A 22481-nucleotide genomic window follows, 5' to 3' on the forward strand; every position below is an offset into this window, starting at 1 on the left:
GAAGCTTGTATATTATTGTTACCTGTGTATATTGGCAAGTTTCTTATAATCCCTGTGTTCTTCAGCGATAGGTATCAGCACTTTGTACACTTCGTTCACAGTCTCGTACATGCCCGCTGTCATCAGTTCACTGGCCGCGTGCTCTAGTAGTGCCTGGATATGAAAATATTTAGGTTAATGATTGGAAGAAAGTAATAACAGTATATAATATTTAAGGGCGTTTTAAATGCGTGTGAGATACCATTAACACTTGAACACGCATCTAACCTCATAATGCTAGAGGTAACACTATGGCCAGTGTAACCTGCGCCGAAACGTCAGAAATTCTAAGGTAAAATGCGTTATCGCGTTAATTCCCGTGTCATTGCCGAGATTGGCTCTCATACTCGGCAAGCGACTATGCGTATACGTTTGTGCACGTATACGCCCGGCAGTTGTCTGTTCACACATGTGACAGTACAGTGCAGTATACCTGCAGCTCCAGGTGCGTGAGGTGATGATGGAGAGCATCCGCGCAGCTCTCGTCCAGCGCGTTGTGCGTGACTCTCTGCAGCAGCGCGGCCCCCCGGCCCCCCGCACACATGTGACAGTACAGTGCAGTATACCTGCAGCTCCAGGTGCGTGAGGTGATGATGGAGAGCATCCGCGCAGCTCTCGTCCAGCGCGTTGTGCGTGACTCTCTGCAGCAGCGCGGCCCCCCGGCCCCCCGCACACATGTGACAGTACAGTGCAGTATACCTGCAGCTCCAGGTGCGTGAGGTGATGATGGAGAGCATCCGCGCAGCTCTCGTCCAGCGCGTTGTGCGTGACTCTCTGCAGCAGCGCGGCCCCCCGGCCCCCCGCACACATGTGACAGTACAGTGCAGTATACCTGCAGCTCCAGGTGCGTGAGGTGATGATGGAGAGCATCCGCGCAGCTCTCGTCCAGCGCGTTGTGCGTGACTCTCTGCAGCAGCGCGGCCCCCCGGCCCCCCGCACACATGTGACAGTACAGTGCAGTATACCTGCAGCTCCAGGTGCGTGAGGTGATGATGGAGAGCATCCGCGCAGCTCTCGTCCAGCGCGTTGTGCGTGACTCTCTGCAGCAGCGCGGCCCCCCGGCCCCCCGCACACATGTGACAGTACAGTGCAGTATACCTGCAGCTCCAGGTGCGTGAGGTGATGATGGAGAGCATCCGCGCAGCTCTCGTCCAGCGCGTTGTGCGTGACTCTCTGCAGCAGCGCGGCCCCCCGGCCCCCCGCACACATGTGACAGTACAGTGCAGTATACCTGCAGCTCCAGGTGCGTGAGGTGATGATGGAGAGCATCCGCGCAGCTCTCGTCCAGCGCGTTGTGCGTGACTCTCTGCAGCAGCGCGGCCCCCCGGCCCCCCGCACACATGTGACAGTACAGTGCAGTATACCTGCAGCTCCAGGTGCGTGAGGTGATGATGGAGAGCATCCGCGCAGCTCTCGTCCAGCGCGTTGTGCGTGACTCTCTGCAGCAGCGCGGCCCCCCGGCCCCCCGCACACATGTGACAGTACAGTGCAGTATACCTGCAGCTCCAGGTGCGTGAGGTGATGATGGAGAGCATCCGCGCAGCTCTCGTCCAGCGCGTTGTGCGTGACTCTCTGCAGCAGCGCGGCCCCCCGGCCCCCCGCACACATGTGACAGTACAGTGCAGTATACCTGCAGCTCCAGGTGCGTGAGGTGATGATGGAGAGCATCCGCGCAGCTCTCGTCCAGCGCGTTGTGCGTGACTCTCTGCAGCAGCGCGGCCCCCCGGCCCCCCGCACACATCTGCTCCGCCACCAGCGCCGCGCCGTGAATCAGGCACATGCCCGCCTCCGTGTGGTTTGAACGCTGCGAAAACATTACATTATAGATATAAAACATAAATCCAACACAACATAATGACTGCCAGATAACTGAATCCACTCCAAACTTATCCGACGCGCTCTGATCGCACGCGGCTAGATCGCACTCAAACTGAAGCGTACCACGCGCAAGCTAAAATGCGATGTTGAAGCGCGACTCATCCATGATTTACGATTCTAAATTGCGGATCACGGGATGGCCGATCCAAGATTCATTATTTGGTGTGAATCTCGGATATAACTACATTTTATCACACCATAAAAACCGGTTTTTTAAACATTTGTGGAATAAAAAAATTTGCCTTTCGTCGATTTGGTTGACTTGAGGATCGAACTCCTACCTGAATTCAGGAGAAAACCGAAATACTTTTTATTTTTAACAATACCAGATTTTCAAACAAATTCTACGTCACGCACAAAACCTCAAAAAGTTTAAATCATCACACCATACACGATATTTATCAAAAACACGAACAATAGCTTGTAAGCCATACCTCCATATGCTTCTGCGCCATATTGTTCAACCAGGTAAGCCTGAGATCAGGGCTGTGCTGATACCCGCGCGCGATCCTGTGCATCAAGTCCAGCAGCATCTCAGGGTCTTCCTGGAACTCCTTCATCTTCACCGTGTCCGACAGGATCATGTGCAGGTTGAATACCAGGTCTTTCACCTAACGAATAAACAAGAAAATGTGTTTGAGCAATTATATGAGAGCTATTAGCTATCGGTATTTTGATAAAAATAATTACAATATCCACTGTTCGTAGAAAGCAATAAATATATTTGGATATAATAGATTTTAAAAACATAGAAAGGATATGTAGAGGCCGTAGGAATATGTGAAACTTGATAGTAACATTCCAATATAAAATAAAGGAATCAGTAACTTTTACTTCAAAAATAGGAAAAATGCACTTGTAAAAGTTCGTTTTTTTTTCTAGAAGTTGGAAAGACAACGTTGATTATAATAAAACACATCATAATTCTCGGCACAGGGGATTGCTGCAACATACCGAATTCTTCGTAGGCGTTGCCTCGGGCGATAGCTAGATATAATAACATTTCAAATTTGTTTACAAAAGCGATTATAATTAGAACATCATATTATAATAAAAAAAAACCTTTCAAAAATCAGATAATTTTCAGTTCACGGAGGACCTTCTTTAGGAAAAATCAGAAGTATGTAATGTCTATTCAGTTTAACAGTCGTTATTGTCATTAATACGGAACTTCTTTTTATATGGTTAATTCAAACCCAATTTTTTTAAATAACCTTTTATGAAACCCACTGGCATTTTTATCATTCATTTCATCTGTAAAAGTGTTTACATAGTAAAATAATTAAGAAGTATGTAGTGATAGCTTGGTACCTGTTCGGGGAAGCTGGAGTCCTGCAGGTCGTGGTCGTGCTCGGCGTACACCAGGATGGTCTTGAGCGCGCGCCGCAGCGACTCCTCGCTGAACGTGGTGGACGTGCCCACCAGCGACGACAGGGACATCGTCACCTGCATCTTCACGCGGCTGAAGTTCTATCACACAACAGAAATTAAGTATTTTAGTAATTGTATGTTAAATAAGAATATTGCTAATTGCTTCAAAGACTTTACATAGAAGAGAAGTGAAAGCATTTTTTTTTAAATAAAACTATGTGGTGATTGAAGTAATGTGTAAAATATATTTTTTAAATATGCTTAATATGCTAGCTACACAATGCTTTAAAAATAAAATTATATGAATAAAGTCACAAAAGAAAAGTAACTATGTTCAAAAAATATTCTGAATCTCAAAGAAATTATTTTCACAAAGTAAAAAATAAAACGTGGCTATAAATTTTGTTTGAAGCAAGAATTGTTTGTCACAAATATTTTTTTATACTAATGAAGATCAACACAAAGTTTATTATTTCCAAAAAGCACTTACAAAAGTCTCTTAGGTATATTATAAACAATATAGTAATAATAAACGGTTAAGTATATAAAGGGTGTGTACTCACATTCCCGAGCTGGTAGTGTTGTCTCATGAGCGCGTAGAGCGTGGCGGAGGCGTGCGCGCGCGTGGCGCCCGACAGCGCCGCGCAGTGCCGCAGCAGCACGCGGCAGATGCCCGACTCCTCGCCGCAGCACGACCAGCCCAGCTGCACACACACACACATACATACATAAATACATCACGTCTGATACACCCAAAGGCGTATTATGTGCAGGTTTCTCGCCATTGACTATGTTGTTCTACATAACAGAGGCCGAGCCTATTGCAATATGCCGGAAAAGTTACAAGCTGCTTGCTTTAAAGAAAAACATCACTTTGATAAATCTGTCAATCTATTAAAACGAATAAAAATGTCACATTTTTATTAGTTAAAGCACGAAAGCAATTCTAAACTCAGCGTTAAACATAGGATATTTAACTTCCGATAACCAATCGACATGCGATCGTAACCGAGAAAAAAACCCCTTTTAACTGACCTACTGTTTGGCACAAATACGAAAAAAGGTTAAACCTTGGGTTGTCCAGAATGCTGGGCACATACACCTTTGTTAGATGGCATTCCTTCAAGAACTGTTAAATCTTCAGGCAAGCAAATTTTCTCAAGATATTTTTCTTATACCGTTAGCACAAGTGATAACTATTTTCAAAACACATCACAATGTATGCTTCTATAAAGTTGTTTATAAAAGTTTATGCGTTGTATTTGCGTATTACACTGAACTACAACGCGGTCAACTAGATAGTGAACACATAGACACATAATATGGAATATTCTTAAGGAATGTGTGTAACGGACTATTATTTAAAGAAGACTATAGAACAATACTATAATAAGGACTGTTGTTGCTATTTTATAACTTAAAGATATAGTCAATAGTGGTCTATACAATTACTAATAGTAGTAGTTAGTGGTTAACCTAGTGTCAAAGTTGTTTAAGCCTTTTGAAGACCTTTAATACGGCTAAGCGACAAGAATAACTTTTTACGAAGAATGGAGACGATCTGCTGAAATATTACTAGGCTCCAACCCATCGTTTACGTTAAGATTATTGAACACGAAAATCGTTCGTTAGCTGGTAAGTGCAACTTGCTATGAGCAATCTATATAATGGACTAGCGAGAGTGACTGCCTCTGTGGCGCGGTCGGTAGTACATGCGGCTGCCGTGCGAGAGAACTCGGGTTCGAATCCTGGGTCGGGCCAAAAAGTCTTTTCTGAAATTTTCTGTTAAGGATTTCTTAGAGATTGCCCGGAGTTGGGAAGTTGAGGTCGAAGACCTCCGTGCCTCGGAGAGCACGCAAAGCCGTCGGTCCTGCGCCTGACCTCTCACTGGTCGTGTCGGTGTACCGTCCCAACAGACTATGAGAGTGAAGTCCTGCACAGATGGCCAGTTTCAATGATACTGACCGCCGTAGTCGTATATCGGCTAGGAGGCCATTATTTTATTTTATAATGGAGTTTACATACCCTATGATTTTTTTTAACTAAGCGCTATTGACCTTTGTCGACGGGCTGGTGATTTTAATAGATGTTTGTACGTACCTTGACGATGAGTGCCCGTACAGTCGCGAACATATGTTGTAGTACAGTCACGCTCTGGTTACGTTGTAGTGCTCGTAACACTACTTGTAGCGCGGCGCTGCATACGCTCTGACCACATTCTAGGTTGCTGCATGTCTAGAATAATGTGAATAAGTTTTAGTAATATTAATTTTAGATCAATTTTGTTGTTTATATAGTTTAATTGGTGTTTATAATTAAGAAGTTTATATTATAATTAACTAAAACTAAAAGTATAGGATTTTTAGGTGTTATTGTGTTCGAAAATTCATTTTCTAATTGATGATACAAGAAGAAATTATCATTTATAAAGTTATTCTTACTTTGCATCATGTAAAGGAAATTTGTTTTCCAAAAGTTATTATTGGCAAACTCAATCTATGATTCGTGATAAAAAGAAATGATTATCTTCTCTTATGGCTTGAAATTAGTATTTAATAACGTTTCGACCGAATTAAAAAAAACAGTCGTTGGTGACGATCTGTTCACAGTATTATTGTGTTTAAACTACAAACGTGCTCTAACATTAGTAAAAAATATTATACCTGTACGATAGTCTCAAGCGTATGTAACAAAGTGAGAGCGAGTTCAGCGGCGAGTGCAGCAGCGAGCGTGGGCTGAGGCACTGGCGGGTGCAGCGCGTCCTTGTGCCCGCCGCGCACCCAGTCCTTGCGCCAGCGCTCGCGCCGCCACGCGCCGTGCGCCGCGCTCGACCCGCCGCCTGACCACCAGAGACACAGTATTATACGTCACATAACTAACATTTAATTACAGAAAAGTAAATAGGTACTCTATGAGGCAATAATATCTTTTTAAAAACAGTATGCGTTAAGCAATGTGTCTGAATAGAGCAACAAGCCGCGGATAAGTACACAAAAAACATAAGAAAAAGAGTATTGAAGTCGGTGCACACGTAATCGTTTGCATGTTATCATTTTGTTATCCATTAATGACATTATTAATAGGGAAATTACACAACAAAAAGCAAATCACAAACCAAATGCACACATAATTTCTATGCGAAATATGTCAAATAAAAAAAAAACCTTAACCTCAATTAAAATTAATACCACAAATAATAAAGCAGTGAATACTACTCACCCTTCCTCCTCATAATAAAGTCAGACCTGGCCGAGCCCTGTCCCAGTATGACGTCCTCCAACTTCGCCTTGATGTCCGTCGTCTTACGCACGTTCTGTTGCGCACACTTCATTATCTCTTTACGACCCTGCACATACAAAATATAATGTAACTAATGCTAATCACAGCCCATTAAATATCTTATACTTACTACTGCTCGCAACTTCGTCCGTATAAAAGAAAATCACAAAGTAATGCATTAATGGCGGTTATAAGCTGTCATTATATCAAACTTCATTAAAATCCAAGTTGGGTAAAAGAGTAACACATGTACATACATTCATTCTCACAAACTCTCAGTGCGATAAACTTTTATTTCTAAAATATTATCAACAAGAACTTCACATAACTCTATTTTAAAGATAAGTTTGAGCCTATAATATTATACAGAGCCCATAGGCATGCTATACGCAAGCAAATTTCCCGCTATCACAGTGTCCACCAAGATAACAATGGAAGCACCCAAGCACACTATGTCAAAATTTTTACATATTTCAGTAATTAGTGCTGGTACCAACTTGGAACTAAGTAGTTGAACTGTTAGCAGTCTGCTGTACCTTGTACTCCTGGCACTTGAAGCACAGGTCGATGAGCGCCAGCAGCGAGTGTATCCTGGAGGCGGACAGCTCGGCCACGCACGCGGCCAGCGCGCCGCGCTCGGCCCACTTCAGCACCCACACTAGACACATGAGCATGCTGTACCTTGTACTCCTGGCACTTGAAGCACAGGTCGATGAGCGCCAGCAGCGAGTGTATCCTGGAGGCGGACAGCTCGGCCACGCACGCGGCCAGCGCGCCGCGCTCGGCCCACTTCAGCACCCACACTAGACACATGAGCATGCTGTACCTTGTACTCCTGGCACTTGAAGCACAGGTCGATGAGCGCCAGCAGCGAGTGTATCCTGGAGGCGGACAGCTCGGCCACGCACGCGGCCAGCGCGCCGCGCTCGGCCCACTTCAGCACCCACACTAGACACATGAGCATGCTGTACCTTGTACTCCTGGCACTTGAAGCACAGGTCGATGAGCGCCAGCAGCGAGTGTATCCTGGAGGCGGACAGCTCGGCCACGCACGCGGCCAGCGCGCCGCGCTCGGCCCACTTCAGCACCCACACTAGACACATGAGCATGCTGTACCTTGTACTCCTGGCACTTGAAGCACAGGTCGATGAGCGCCAGCAGCGAGTGTATCCTGGAGGCGGACAGCTCGGCCACGCACGCGGCCAGCGCGCCGCGCTCGGCCCACTTCAGCACCCACACTAGACACATGAGCATGCTGTACCTTGTACTCCTGGCACTTGAAGCACAGGTCGATGAGCGCCAGCAGCGAGTGTATCCTGGAGGCGGACAGCTCGGCCACGCACGCGGCCAGCGCGCCGCGCTCGGCCCACTTCAGCACCCACACTAGACACATGAGCATGCTGTACCTTGTACTCCTGGCACTTGAAGCACAGGTCGATGAGCGCCAGCAGCGAGTGTATCCTGGAGGCGGACAGCTCGGCCACGCACGCGGCCAGCGCGCCGCGCTCGGCCCACTTCAGCACCCACACTAGACACATGAGCATGCTGTACCTTGTACTCCTGGCACTTGAAGCACAGGTCGATGAGCGCCAGCAGCGAGTGTATCCTGGAGGCGGACAGCTCGGCCACGCACGCGGCCAGCGCGCCGCGCTCGGCCCACTTCAGCACCCACACTAGACACATGAGCATGCTGTACCTTGTACTCCTGGCACTTGAAGCACAGGTCGATGAGCGCCAGCAGCGAGTGTATCCTGGAGGCGGACAGCTCGGCCACGCACGCGGCCAGCGCGCCGCGCTCGGCCCACTTCAGCACCCACACTAGACACATGAGCATGCTGTACCTTGTACTCCTGGCACTTGAAGCACAGGTCGATGAGCGCCAGCAGCGAGTGTATCCTGGAGGCGGACAGCTCGGCCACGCACGCGGCCAGCGCGCCGCGCTCGGCCCACTTCAGCACCCACACTAGACACATGAGCATGCTGTACCTTGTACTCCTGGCACTTGAAGCACAGGTCGATGAGCGCCAGCAGCGAGTGTATCCTGGAGGCGGACAGCTCGGCCACGCACGCGGCCAGCGCGCCGCGCTCGGCCCACTTCAGCACCCACACTAGACACATGAGCATGCTGTACCTTGTACTCCTGGCACTTGAAGCACAGGTCGATGAGCGCCAGCAGCGAGTGTATCCTGGAGGCGGACAGCTCGGCCACGCACGCGGCCAGCGCGCCGCGCTCGGCCCACTTCAGCACCCACACTAGACACATGAGCATGCTGTACCTTGTACTCCTGGCACTTGAAGCACAGGTCGATGAGCGCCAGCAGCGAGTGTATCCTGGAGGCGGACAGCTCGGCCACGCACGCGGCCAGCGCGCCGCGCTCGGCCCACTTCAGCACCCACACTAGACACATGAGCATGCTGTACCTTGTACTCCTGGCACTTGAAGCACAGGTCGATGAGCGCCAGCAGCGAGTGTATCCTGGAGGCGGACAGCTCGGCCACGCACGCGGCCAGCGCGCCGCGCTCGGCCCACTTCAGCACCCACACTAGACACATGAGCATGCTGTACCTTGTACTCCTGGCACTTGAAGCACAGGTCGATGAGCGCCAGCAGCGAGTGTATCCTGGAGGCGGACAGCTCGGCCACGCACGCGGCCAGCGCGCCGCGCTCGGCCCACTTCAGCACCCACACTAGACACATGAGCATGCTGTACCTTGTACTCCTGGCACTTGAAGCACAGGTCGATGAGCGCCAGCAGCGAGTGTATCCTGGAGGCGGACAGCTCGGCCACGCACGCGGCCAGCGCGCCGCGCTCGGCCCACTTCAGCACCCACACTAGACACATGAGCATGCTGTACCTTGTACTCCTGGCACTTGAAGCACAGGTCGATGAGCGTCAGCAGCGAGTGTATCCTGGAGGCGGACAGCTCGGCCACGCACGCGGCCAGCGCGCCGCGCTCGGCCCACTTCAGCACCCACACTAGACACATGAGCATGCTGTACCTTGTACTCCTGGCACTTGAAGCACAGGTCGATGAGCGCCAGCAGCGAGTGTATCCTGGAGGCGGACAGCTCGGCCACGCACGCGGCCAGCGCGCCGCGCTCGGCCCACTTCAGCACCCACACTAGACACATGAGCATGCTGTACCTTGTACTCCTGGCACTTGAAGCACAGGTCGATGAGCGCCAGCAGCGAGTGTATCCTGGAGGCGGACAGCTCGGCCACGCACGCGGCCAGCGCGCCGCGCTCGGCCCACTTCAGCACCCACACTAGACACATGAGCATGCTGTACCTTGTACTCCTGGCACTTGAAGCACAGGTCGATGAGCGCCAGCAGCGAGTGTATCCTGGAGGCGGACAGCTCGGCCACGCACGCGGCCAGCGCGCCGCGCTCGGCCCACTTCAGCACCCACACTAGACACATGAGCATGCTGTACCTTGTACTCCTGGCACTTGAAGCACAGGTCGATGAGCGCCAGCAGCGAGTGTATCCTGGAGGCGGACAGCTCGGCCACGCACGCGGCCAGCGCGCCGCGCTCGGCCCACTTCAGCACCCACACCAGGCACATCAGCAGGTTGCGACTGGTCTCGCTGTTGAACGGGGGACGACCGTTCTGCTGCCGAACAAGTATATAAACGTTAAGTTTATGAGTTACAAATATCTGCGGGTGAACAGGAGACAAACGGGGGCATGTGTTTGGCGCAGGGCAACGCGACACAGAGGCGCAGCTGCCGCGAAGACCACCACTCATTACGTCGGCTCCACACGTTGGCCCCAACGCTCGTACCAACGTTGGACTGCAAACTCGGTGAGGCGTACACACGTTGGCTAATAAACTAGTTCAGTTCCGTCAGATCGCGAGCGTTGGCGCAGATTCCTTTGACGCCACACGTTGGCCCCAGTATAGGCCCCAACGCTATTCGTGTGGATCTAGAAAATGGCATTGGTCCCAACGCTGGGGCGAGCGTTGGTAGTTGGTCTTCTCGTGTCGGTTTCATTACGCCGGCTCTTCACGTTGGCCCCAACGCCCGTAACGAAGAAGAATACGGGAATCGCATTTTTTTGCGCACAATTACGTGAGTAGAAAGTACGAACGCAGATATGCACGGTGATGTCTTTATAAGTACAACATTTAATTAGTGATGGAATTTTGTTAAGTAATAGGTATTTACCTTATTGAATTCCCCTTCTGGAGATTGTGCCGTGTATAAGTTTGCAAACTGTCCCATTTCACTATCCAGTTGTAGAATCTCTGTTGATAATAAAAATATACTTTTGTTTATTATTTACTAGCTGACCCGCGCAACTTCGCTTGCGTCACCTAAGAGAATGGGTCAAAATTTTCCCCGTTTTTGTAACATTTTTCGTTGCTACCGCTCCTAATGACCGTAGCGTGATGTTATATAGCCTATAGCCTTCCTCGATAAATGGGCTATCTAACACTGAAAGAATTTTTCAAATCGGACCAGTAGTTCCTGAGATTAGCGCGTTCAAACAAACAAACAAACAAACAAACTCTTCAGCTTTATTATAATAGTATAGATTTACAAATAATCAGATGTGTGATTATAAGATTTGTGGGAGGGTACTTTAGGAATAAGAGGAATCATTCGAATATGTATAAGCATTTGACAACAAATTGGAACATAAGTGAACATGGGTGAGAGTATTCTTATTAGTTGTCTTGTTGGCCTTAAGCAAATTCCAAATCAATCTTGAAGTTAAGATTGGTTTGGAATTTGCTTAAGGCCACAATATTTAACATTTTATAGAAAGTTATTAGTCCTTACTCTGTTATTTTAATGCGTTTAACAAAAACAGTTTGAATAAAAATACATATGGCTATTGGACTCACTAGAATCTCTGTATTGTAAACCCGGAGAGGTCCCTATTACCTTTATTGTTGGAGAAGCCGCGGTACAGCTGCGGATGGGCGTCCATGACGATGCCCAGCAGCGGCAGGTACAGCGCCGCCACCCGCGCCTTCAGCTCCGGCGCCGCCAGCCGCGGGTCTGCGTCGTGAGCTGTTAGCAGGGATAGCACGCCGTTCACTGCCGCACATTGTAGTACTGGCGATCTAAGTGAAGGAAGTAAGGCGGTAATGTATTGACTGTAGTGATGTCGTTTATTATATCTTTAATAGAATATCGGTCGAATATTTAAACGACATTCAATTTTAAGTGAGTCTTGCATAGAGCTAAGTGTTGGTATTATAGGAGTTACTATGTGTCTACTTGTGAGGCTATGGAAGCGTATAATTTTACATAAAATGATAATGACGAAAAATGTAGGTTTCGTTATTTTTCATTTTAGTAAACTCTTTTTTAGTAGCATTAAAAAAAAGACAAAATAATTATAAAGTTAATATTGTGTTGTACTTGTTCACTTCAGATGCATCCAGATAGGTAAGTGCTGGTAGACCGAGAAAACGTTGGTGTGAAGATTTAGACACCTATGGACGATGGACAGGAAATGACAAGATCGTGACCGATAGAGAAGTTTGGGGGACACCTTTACCAAACAATAGCACAATATAGGTTAGAAATAAAAAAAAAATTGTACTTACTGTAAATCCAGCGCATTAGTAAGCTCAGTGAGCAGTAACCCGGCGAGGTAGTGTCGGGAGCGGAACTCGTGGCCCAGCGCGTGGCTGGAGTGCGAGCCCAGCGACTGCCACGAGGCGGCCGGGGACACGCCGCCGCCCGTCCCGCCGCCCGCCGCCGCCGGCAGGTTCAGCGACACGTAGTGCTCGTGGGAGCAGATGATGCGCAGGAACGCCAGCTAGGACCAATATTTTATTTAAATGAGGTCCATAATTTAACTGTCAATCAGTTTACGACTACGACTAATGAGATCAGGTCGAATCGTCAGTCATACCAATGTATAACATGATCCTTGCTACACACATAATATTCAGTTCGGCACCCTCGGTTTGGTAATATTTATCGAACAACAAAACCTACTTTATTCGGTATATGTCGATCGAGTTATTCATTTGGTTCAACAAACCATCTCATTCCATTCAGATCCTCAATAACTACTACATTAGGTTTTGACTTATACTAATTGGATAGATCCTTCGGCTACGATCGTCACAATTCGGTTTTTATTTAGGCGCGGCGATGTCGAGCGGCTTTTTTCCCGAACAGTCATCTCCATAATTATTCGATTTTACCGAACGACTGAACCGATTCATGCTCATATTGATCTCTAGCCCTGCCCACACACACGTTGAAGGAAACAAATTATTGAAGCGACTTGTTGTATACTAAACTGTAACGTCCCTGTAACATCACGTTTAGTTCCAAAAAATGATATTTGTGCAGCTACTGCTGCTAACTTCAAGCCGGCCGAGATAGATTGCACGTATTGTACGAAGAATAAAAGACGGGCTATATTACTATACCTATAGTCTACGCAGACGAAGTCGCGGACTAGAGTTACAGCATATAACTAAACTAGCGGACCCGACAGACGTTGTCCTGTCTACACGTCAAAAAAACATTGTCCAGCGGACAAAATTGTGAATCTAAACCATTCTCAGATCCCCTTGAACACACACAAAAAATTTCATCAAAATCGGTCCAGTCGTTTAAGAGAAGTTCAGTGACATACACACTTACAGAAGAATTATATATATAAAGATATTTCATACCTTGTACTGCACAAGCGGCACGGCGTCAGGCAAGGAGGCGATCTTGGCACACATCTGTTTATAATAGTTGCGTATAAGGTTGAACACGTAGCCGCGGTCCATTATGCTGAGTAAATCGAATAGAAAGAAAGCCAGGCTGTTGTTCAGGCTCTGTGTGAGACGACTGTCTTTACCGTATCTGAGGGAACAGAGTGGATTCATGAGGATATATAATTATTTTCTTTTGTTTCACGAAAGTTAGATCACAACTGTCATAAAAAAAAATGATTGGTCTTTGAAAGTGTTACCTCAATTGACGTAAGCGTGCACGAGCGTGCACGTATACTAAAATATATCATTGCAGATCTTTGACAAAAGCAATACGAAATAATTTTAGACCAAAATGTATAAAACAGCTCAAAAATCTATCTAATATCCGATTCTTATTCACGAAATAGCTTACAATAGGGCATTAAATATACAGTTACACAAATACATAGATTAAATCACGCCTTTTTTTGCCATAGGTGTGGGCAGAGAGAGTACCTGGATATAATCTCGGAGGTGACGTTGTTAACAAGCGTGGTGATGTCGTCCGTGAACTGGTCGGGGAAGCGAGCCTTGCGCCGCGCCTCGTGGGCGCCGCTCCAGTACAGGTACTCCACCATGGACTTCACCATCAGCTCGAACAACGCCCTGGGTACAGATACGTTACCATCATAATCTAAATATAGCAAGTATTCGCGCCTCGGAGAGCACGTAAATCCGTCGGTCCTGCGCCTGACCTCTCACTGGTCATGTCGGTTTAGCCGTCCCACCGGACCATTAGAATAAAGTAATAGAGAGTGTTCCTGTGTATTGGGAACACATTCGGTCACTAACAAAGTCCTGCACAGTTGGCTGGTTTCAATGAAATCGGCGTATCGAATAATGACTTAACAGTATAAATGTGCTGTATTGTGAAATTGTAAATATTATTGATATTTGATTTGAAACATTTTGATGGATCATATAACTAAGCAAAGTAAGACCGTAGTCTTCGTTAGTAAAAACTGGATATACCAAGAGTTTTGCATGGCGAGGTCTCGTGTAGCTCCACTGGCCACCACCCACTGCAGTGCTAGCTCCTCATGCAGGATCTTGCAGGAACCATCCGTCATCACTGCCGACAAAATTAAATAATTAAATTACTGGACCCTGCAAGAACAGGAATCTGGAATATTTCTGAAATTATCAAAAATATACGCCGTATTTTTTTTATTTTGGAGAGCAGTATGGTGCCGCTAAACCTAAGCGATTTCGCTTTATCTTAATGAACGATTTCAGGTCAGCTTTCAAGGATTTGCAGATCGCCCTATTAGTAGAACAGTCAATTGAGAGTCCTCTGCACGGGGTCTACGTAAATACTCAAACACAAGTAAACTTTGTATTCAAGTTATTTGGCGAAGGTTATACAACAAATCTACATGTGAAAATTTTAATTTTCTAGCGTGTAGTTCGTTAGTTCGAAACGTGACGAACAGTTGTTTTTAGTTTATTTTAGTTTTTACATGAGTGTACACATACCCGCTGGAGGCAGCGGCAGGCCAATGTCTCTGTCGGTGAGCGAGGGTCGGGGGATGGTGCACTGGTACTGGATGTACGACGTGATCAGACCGCTGCGACCGTGAGAGTCGCACGTCGAACCCTCGTTCATGTTCTGTGATAAACAAGATAAACTTTTAATAAATATAGTCTACAAGTCGTAGGCTACAATTTAATCAAATGGGAGTCCTGACTGCGCCGACCGACCAATACCTATGTGGTTGGTTACAGCCATGATTATACGGCGCGGTAGTGTACAAGTTGAGTTGGAGACTTGATTCTTTTTATATAAAACTGCGAAATGCAGTCCTGTGTATCCGAAAGAAGTTTAGCCAAATGGCAATAGTCTCGACATCTCGTCCCCGATTACATGAGACTAATATTTAAAATGGTAAACCGTGGGTATATTTCATACAGCCCAGCCTACACCTCGGGTATAACAGGCGACTAACATTCAATCTCTAGAACTAAGTACTTACAAAATAAACTATCTTGATTAAACAGTATGTAGTGAACTCACAGATATATCAGTGAAGAGGTGCGCGAGGCAGGTGAACACGTCCTGCGCGATGTTGAGCGTGAGCCCCGCCAGCGCGGGCGGCGCCACCAGCAGGTGCAGCAGCTTGTCCAGCACCACCGGCAGGTAGCGCGCCAGCACCTCCACGCTGGCCGTCGGCAGCTCCGTGATACTGGATGAATAATGGAGTTGGTTATTATTGAAATGAAGACAAATGTTGGAAATTAAAGGTAGTACTAGCTTTATATTTCTTTTCTGTTTATAATAGACAACTCTCGCAAACATACAAACAACGGACACAAAGTACAACCAGACCCAAAACAACTATATGTGGATTGCACAAACAATTGTTCCGCGTGGGATTCGAGTGGGTTCGATACCCACAACGTTCCGAAGTATTGGTAGCGGCGTAAGCGACTTTAACTACTGCGCCACGAAGGCAGTCAAAATAGCTTTACACTAAACAGAATCATTGCTCCGATCTCACTAAAGAAGTATTCTTATTACTTTTATAATATAGTAATTAACAATTAAAATGTTTTTTACCTTGCTCTAAGTTCAGATTCCATGTTGGCTAGTCCGATTCGTGCTGGGATGTTACCTTCCTGCACCGCTTCGCAAGCCATAGCAAAGCGTTCTATGTAGCCATCCTGCAGCAAAAAAACGACAATAAGTAATAGTATAATGTTCTGGTTGTTACATACATATAAGGTTATTTTCGGTTTGGCAGTAACAATTGTCAAACAATTCAGTCGATTTGAAACAGATACTATACGTCTTGTTCGGCTTGTGCGGATCAGGTAGTTGTATTATTTTTACCAAACGATAACCAAGCTTAATGGATTGGAGGGAGTGGAGTACATAATTTTAGAGTTTTAATTATTTTCAAGAGTATATATCAAAAAATCAAATCATTTATTAATTTAAGTCAAATATGGCATACATATATGATAGTCGTTTAACGTTTACATACCAAGGGATGTACAGTAGTGTGAGCATCAAGCGACACACTGAAGATGGGCTTGTGGTTGTCGATCCACCTGGTCCCGGGCAGCAGCACGTCGGGGAAGATGTACGAGTAGTTGGGCGGCGGCTCCTCCTGCATCACGGGCAGGTTGAAGTCGCCGCACGTCAGCTTGCCGTTGCGACAGAGAGGGAGCCACTGGGAACAAACATGGTTATAAATTACTGCTATGTGATGAGTTTGAATTATTTTACTTTTAACGATTTTAAACTCTCGCGACTTGTACACATATTATTATAATGTTACGGGTGTTAAGCGCGATTGAAAATTAAATATTAGAATATCTTTATTTGGTTACCCGACGTTTCGATCGAATGGTCATGTCAGTCCGTGACCACGGTCGTTGTAATTCGACTGAAACGGCGGGTAAACAAATAAAGTATTCTAACCTTATATTTTACTTTATTACATAGGTATCAGAATCTTCTCTTAAAATGAAATAAAGCCTCGCCGCGTCTGTCTACCTATTCGCGATAAACTCAAAATCTAGCGAACGGATTTTCATGTGGCTTTTACCAATCGATAAAGCGATTTCTGAGGAATATTGAAATGTACAATTTGTTAAGGTTTAGTGTTAAAAAATCTATTAATCTGGACAAAGTTGGGACAGGCTAATAGATAATAAAATAGGTACTCATAGAAGCTTTAAGGGACGTCTAATTCTGAACAAATATGAAGTTTTATAATCTTCTTCTTCTTCTTATCGTATGGTTAGTGGTCAACCTAGTGTCAAAGTTGTTCAAGCCGTCCGAAGGCCTTTGACATGGCTTAACGACTGTTATCTTAGTAGACAACAGCCGGGACCGACTTTTATCGTGCCCTCGGAAGCACGGAGACGCCCAGCTCAAATACCACTATACGGTCACCCATCTATGGAGTGACCGCGCCAAGGGTTGCTTAACCCACAGATCGTTTACCGACCGGTGAGCGCAACTGGCTATGGTTTTATAATGCTCTAGCAATAACCAATAAAACTATTACACTGTCAGTGCTATAAGGTCGTAACTCACCGAGTATCCTACAGGTGTTTCGACGTTCTTCTCCTGGTCTGGTGCGACGGGCTTCCTCTGACACGACACGTGTAAGAACGTAAACAGCAAGTGATGCTGATCGCCCAAGTCTGCTGGTAGCTTCAGTTTTATCTCGTCGTAGAGGGATGGGTTCCTGCAAAACAAATAAATGCGTTATATTTTTTACTAGCTGACCCGCGCAACTTCGCTTGCGTCACATAAGAGAGAATGGGTCATAATTTTCCCCGTTTTCGTAACATTTTACTGGTACTCCGCTCCTATTGGTCGTAGCGTGATGATATATATATAGCCTATAGCCTTCCTCGATAAATGGGCTATCTAACACTGCAAGAATTTTTCTAATCGGACCAGTAGTTCCTGAGATTAGCGCGTTCGAACAAACAAACAAACTCTTCAGCTTTATAATATTAGTATAGATTAGTATAGATTACACAGTAGAATTTTATATGTTATAGTGTCGTCCTAAACAATGCAAGTTTTGCTAGGCTTGAAATTTTAAATAATTGTCCCTATGACAGTTAGACAGAGCCTTATAAGTCTTTCTTTGTCCCTTTTAATATTTTTCAAATAAAATTCTCATTTACATTCAAATATATTTTTTTTAAAGGCTACTAAGTCATCAGACTAAAGTTTCTTATCCTGCCCCAAAAGCATATGTGTATGTGTGCATGTATCCTCTGTCTTTTTGCTCTCCCAAATTAACTTAGCTTAGTCAATGTCAACATCAATAGTACTTACTTGTTATGATAAAGCACGGTGGTGTACGCTTCATTAGTGAACTCTGGGCAGGAGCTGCGACCGAATATAGCGGGGAGCGCTGACTCTTCATTCTCGCCTGACATTAGTTGTATACGTACCTGAAAACAACAAACATAAAAAAAATATTTTTTGCATACTTAGTTTCTGCTGTAGTAATCATTGACAGCTGTAGCTCTATTTTCTACCACTATTCACTACCAATAACTGGTCAGCTAATGAGAAATTTTGCACGATAATCGGATCAGCGCCTCTAGCGGGTTCCGTAAGAACTATTTTGGCAATACATTTCAAATGTCCAACTTTCGATACCCGACTATAGAGAATTACGCTACTGTTATAAAGCATATTTATTTAGCTTATAGTAAAACTAGCTGACCCGCGCAACTTTGCTTGCGTCACATAAGAGAGGAAGGGTCATAATTTTCCCCGTTTTTTTTTAATTTTTTACTGGTACTCTGCTCCTATTGGTCGTAGCGTGATGATATATAGCCTATAGCCTTCCTCGATAAATGTGCTATCTAACACTGAAATAATTTTCAAATCGGACCAGTAGTTCCTGAGATAAGCGCGTTCAAACAAACAAACTTTATAATATTAGTATAGATATACAATGCACTCACAGTGATATTCCTAGCGGAACCTGTGCGTGAGGTATACGCGTTGAGGTTGATCTCCTTCACGCCCAAGTACAGCAGGTTGCGGTACTGGTAGTGAGGGACCGCAGGCGGGTGAGACGGGAACGGCAGGATCTCCTTGCAAGGACGTACGTTGTCATCTAAAGGCAATAAGAACATTATTTAAACCATAAATATTCGACTGTTATAATAAAAAATGTAGAAATAGGTAAAAGAAATCGTTATTTTACCACTATTATTAAGGGCTGTCGCCTATTATTAGATAGCATTTTGATGGCTTGATAAAAACTAGTTATCTCTATGAATATGGCCAAAGTAACAAAACGGCGGGTATAATGATTTCATAAAATAGGGGTGAGCTTTGTAAAATACCCAAGTGTAATCAAGAACAAAACAACGAAAAATTAAAAATTGTATAACATTTTAAAAGCATGTTTTCGAACATTTGGTCACAGCCTAACCGGCTTTCGGTAGTTTTTATTTTTTACTAATCGTCTTCTAACCGGTTCTAAACTTCATTCAATTTAGAACTCTATTCTCACCTCCATAAGGGTTCAACTTGGCGAGCTCCGGTGTCAGTCCATTCTTCAGTTCCTCAGGGCACGGGCAGACCTCAATCTTCAAAGTGCCGGGGATACACTTGAGTTTCTTAGGCGCCGCGCTAGGACGCTTGATCTCTGCCAGAAACTTGTATAAGTCCTCGTCGCGCAGTTTGTCTGTCTCCTATAAGAAACAATATTAATTATAAGTATTGTAAGGTAAATTTGGGTAACTTTGAATTATTTGGGTAACATTGACAGTGGGAATTTGAACTAGCTTCGATTATTTTTTCATTTGAAACCAACACAATTGATAAAAGTTTGCAAAACTAAACTAAACCTTTGGTCAGGTTGACTGTATTATTGCTTAAATTTATGTGTACTATATAATTAAACTTGGCCCCGCAAACTTCGTATTGGCTAACAGCTGATTTTTTATAAATAAGTAAATAATTATAATAAATCTTTCTTTTCTTTTTTTTCCATAAGAACCATACCTTTACTTTAAGGAATATTATAAATAAAGATTGAGTGAAATCAGTCCAGCCGTTCACGCGTGATGGCGTGACCAAAGGAAATAGGGATTTGCTTTTATATAGACATAGATTATAATAAGTAAGCATTTTATTCCTATTTATTTGGAATAAATTCATTGATGAATAATGCCTCTGTGGCACTGTCGGTAGTGTATACGACTGATGTCTCAGGATCGAGTCCCCGGTCGGACCAACCTACTATTTCCTTATACAGATTGTATTAACTACCTCTATTCTAATTTAAAAAATCGGCCAAGTGCGGGTCGGATTCAAGTACAAACGGTTCCGTACCATCATAAAAAAAAAACGAAATAAAAACCAGTCGGGCGCAGAAAAGAGATTCATTTGCGAGCCAATCTTAAGAATCTATTCCGATTCTCAGTATTGGCTTGCAATTGTATCTCTTCAACTTATAGAAACATAACAAATACCATGAAACTGTGCCATAGAACCAGTCTCTCACTTAACATTTTACCTGAATTTAGCCTTCACTATCATCAAAAAACCGAAAGTTCTAATCTCAGTCACACATGTACTTTTTGTTATTCAAATTAAAATTTTACGTTTTATTTATATAATTGTTCATATATTTTTTTGTTTATTTATACATTTAAATCGTGTTAATTAACTTATTTTTATTGTTAGTGGCGATTGAGCGTAGTTTGTTACAACGCCATCTATCGACACGAATGTGTAACTTGTTGTACGAACTAAAATTGTAAAAAAAGACGTAAAGTAAATAATTATTAGTTTCGACTTTTTAGCATAGATGGCATTGTTTTTGAGGGCTTACTGAAAATATCACTTTCAGTTAGAATAACATCTTACCGAAGGCAATGTCTTCAGTGAGCAAGGACTTAAGTAATTATACGTTTATAAATACGGAGGTAAGAATGTATATTTACCTGTTTTGAGTAGCGGTAGCCCATTGGTTACACTCACCGGGTGAAGTTGCTGATCGAATCGGGTTCGAATCTCATAGGATGTGTGATTTTTTTTGCACTGGTGAGTTTTTACGGTCCCAGAGCTTCTCCATTCACACATCAATAGGTTACCGGAGTGGGTTTTTAGTGGCAGCACCACATAACCCGGCTATTCCCTCTAGAAAAGTGGAGTCTCCGAAAGGATTTTTCCCTTCGAAAACAAAAATAAAAGGTGTACCTGTTTGAAGAAGCTGGTGACGGTGATGACGATGGGCTTGAAGGCGTCGAGCTGGTGCGCCAGGTCGTCGGGCGGCGGGGCGGGCGCGCGCCGCTCCACCGAGCCCTTGCGCGTCAGCGACCCGCCCACCTCGCCCGCCCGCCGCCGCAGCTGCTCCAGGCTGCTGGACGACGCCTTGCGGTCTGGAGACATACCGAATTCGACATGATGAGCAGGCCTAATCCATGCTTCGGTAGACGGTTTTTGTGGTATAGTGATAAAATGAAATGTTATGTTTGAAATTTGTTAATAGTGACGTTGATTAGTGAATGGAATGTTGAATTATTATATATTTTAATATATGAGGTATATAAGCCTTGGAACACTGGGTCAATAGTGTATGCTTATACATCTGACTAATGCCAAAGTCCAACATTTTAGCAATTATGTCAAAACTTATGCGATTACGTGCACGTACGTATACGCACACTATTTGACCAGCAATGTCAAACACAGTTTATTTCAATTGAAGCACTCTGAAGGAATCTAAATATATGAGACGTCGTATTTCCATTGACGTACCCAACTACAAAAGAAATCTTTAAAACAAGTATTAACAGAAACTCAATCCCTGGTGATGAAATTTATTCAAAACCTTTAAAGATAATATGATGTAATGGTGACAAATGAGCCGTTTAATAAATAAACCAATTACCAGACGCTTCTGTGTGTGTTAAGGTTCCAGGTGAGCGTGAAAATTAAATACAATTTTGAAATCAGTGGCCGAATCAGAAACAAACATAAAATCAACAAAAAAAGATGTCTTCAAATCAGTGAATCACCTCGAGGGAAGCCAGTTACCGCCAATTTTGCATAGACAGAGGCCACAACACTACGTTGCGTTGAAGCATCGTAAAGCCGATGTCACTCGTCAATACAGGATTCAATACAAGCGTCGCAAATGTTATAATATATGTTTTATATTATTTTCGAACACGAAAAGTTTCCTGATGTATGTATGCTAAAACTATTTTTCGAAAGAAAAATAATTAAGTAAAACTAAATGAACCTTTTTCTGGAGTCCTGTGCTAGTAAAAAAATCTGCCGGTTTTATTAATTTTATTTGTTAACAAAAGACTCTTCTTTTGCCCAACAGTAGGATAATACAAGTTACATATATACCGTTGAACCGACAATGCCAGCCCGAAGTCTGTAGCAAATCCAATATACCCTCAAGTGGCCAACGTGGTGGACTTAAGGCCTAAGCTCTCCTTCTTCCGGGAGGAGACACTAGACCAGCAGTGGGGCAGTAATGGATAAAGCCTACTTACCCAAGCTATTAGTGTTAGCAGCTCCAGTGACGCTGTCCTTGTCGTGGTCGCGCTCCAGGCTGTTGGAGCCGTTGAGGATGTTGAGCAGCGACACGGCGCTCCACGCCAGCGGCATGCGGTACTTGCCCAGCCGGGAGCACGCCGCCGCCGCGCCCGCTCGGACCTTCTCGCGGTTCTACACAAA

General features: G+C 44.8%; 1 protein-coding gene across 1 annotated transcript in view; it reads right to left on the bottom strand.

Moving 5' to 3' along the window:
* Zir (dedicator of cytokinesis) overlaps window positions 1-22481 on the bottom strand; it is a 32868-nt gene that overhangs the window by 4387 nt on the left and 6000 nt on the right. Inside the window, exons 8-32 of the mRNA XM_076135766.1 lie at window positions 22298-22472; window positions 20988-21169; window positions 19294-19474; window positions 18737-18891; window positions 18096-18214; window positions 17337-17490; window positions 16276-16464; window positions 15849-15952; window positions 15306-15474; window positions 14768-14900; window positions 14264-14363; window positions 13748-13897; window positions 13223-13400; window positions 12134-12348; window positions 11463-11644; window positions 10740-10819; window positions 10004-10183; window positions 6508-6634; window positions 5952-6127; window positions 5389-5523; window positions 3852-3992; window positions 3229-3387; window positions 2352-2528; window positions 473-1843; window positions 23-153 (exon numbers count right to left, since the gene is read on the bottom strand). Of these exons, the coding sequence (XP_075991881.1) occupies window positions 23-153; window positions 473-1843; window positions 2352-2528; window positions 3229-3387; window positions 3852-3992; window positions 5389-5523; window positions 5952-6127; window positions 6508-6634; window positions 10004-10183; window positions 10740-10819; window positions 11463-11644; window positions 12134-12348; window positions 13223-13400; window positions 13748-13897; window positions 14264-14363; window positions 14768-14900; window positions 15306-15474; window positions 15849-15952; window positions 16276-16464; window positions 17337-17490; window positions 18096-18214; window positions 18737-18891; window positions 19294-19474; window positions 20988-21169; window positions 22298-22472 (5063 nt within the window). The remainder of the gene's footprint in view (window positions 1-22; window positions 154-472; window positions 1844-2351; window positions 2529-3228; window positions 3388-3851; window positions 3993-5388; window positions 5524-5951; window positions 6128-6507; window positions 6635-10003; window positions 10184-10739; window positions 10820-11462; window positions 11645-12133; window positions 12349-13222; window positions 13401-13747; window positions 13898-14263; window positions 14364-14767; window positions 14901-15305; window positions 15475-15848; window positions 15953-16275; window positions 16465-17336; window positions 17491-18095; window positions 18215-18736; window positions 18892-19293; window positions 19475-20987; window positions 21170-22297; window positions 22473-22481) is intronic.

This window comes from Anticarsia gemmatalis, chromosome 3 (genome assembly GCF_050436995.1).
Source record: "Anticarsia gemmatalis isolate Benzon Research Colony breed Stoneville strain chromosome 3, ilAntGemm2 primary, whole genome shotgun sequence".
Classification (NCBI taxonomy): domain Eukaryota; kingdom Metazoa; phylum Arthropoda; class Insecta; order Lepidoptera; family Erebidae; genus Anticarsia; species Anticarsia gemmatalis.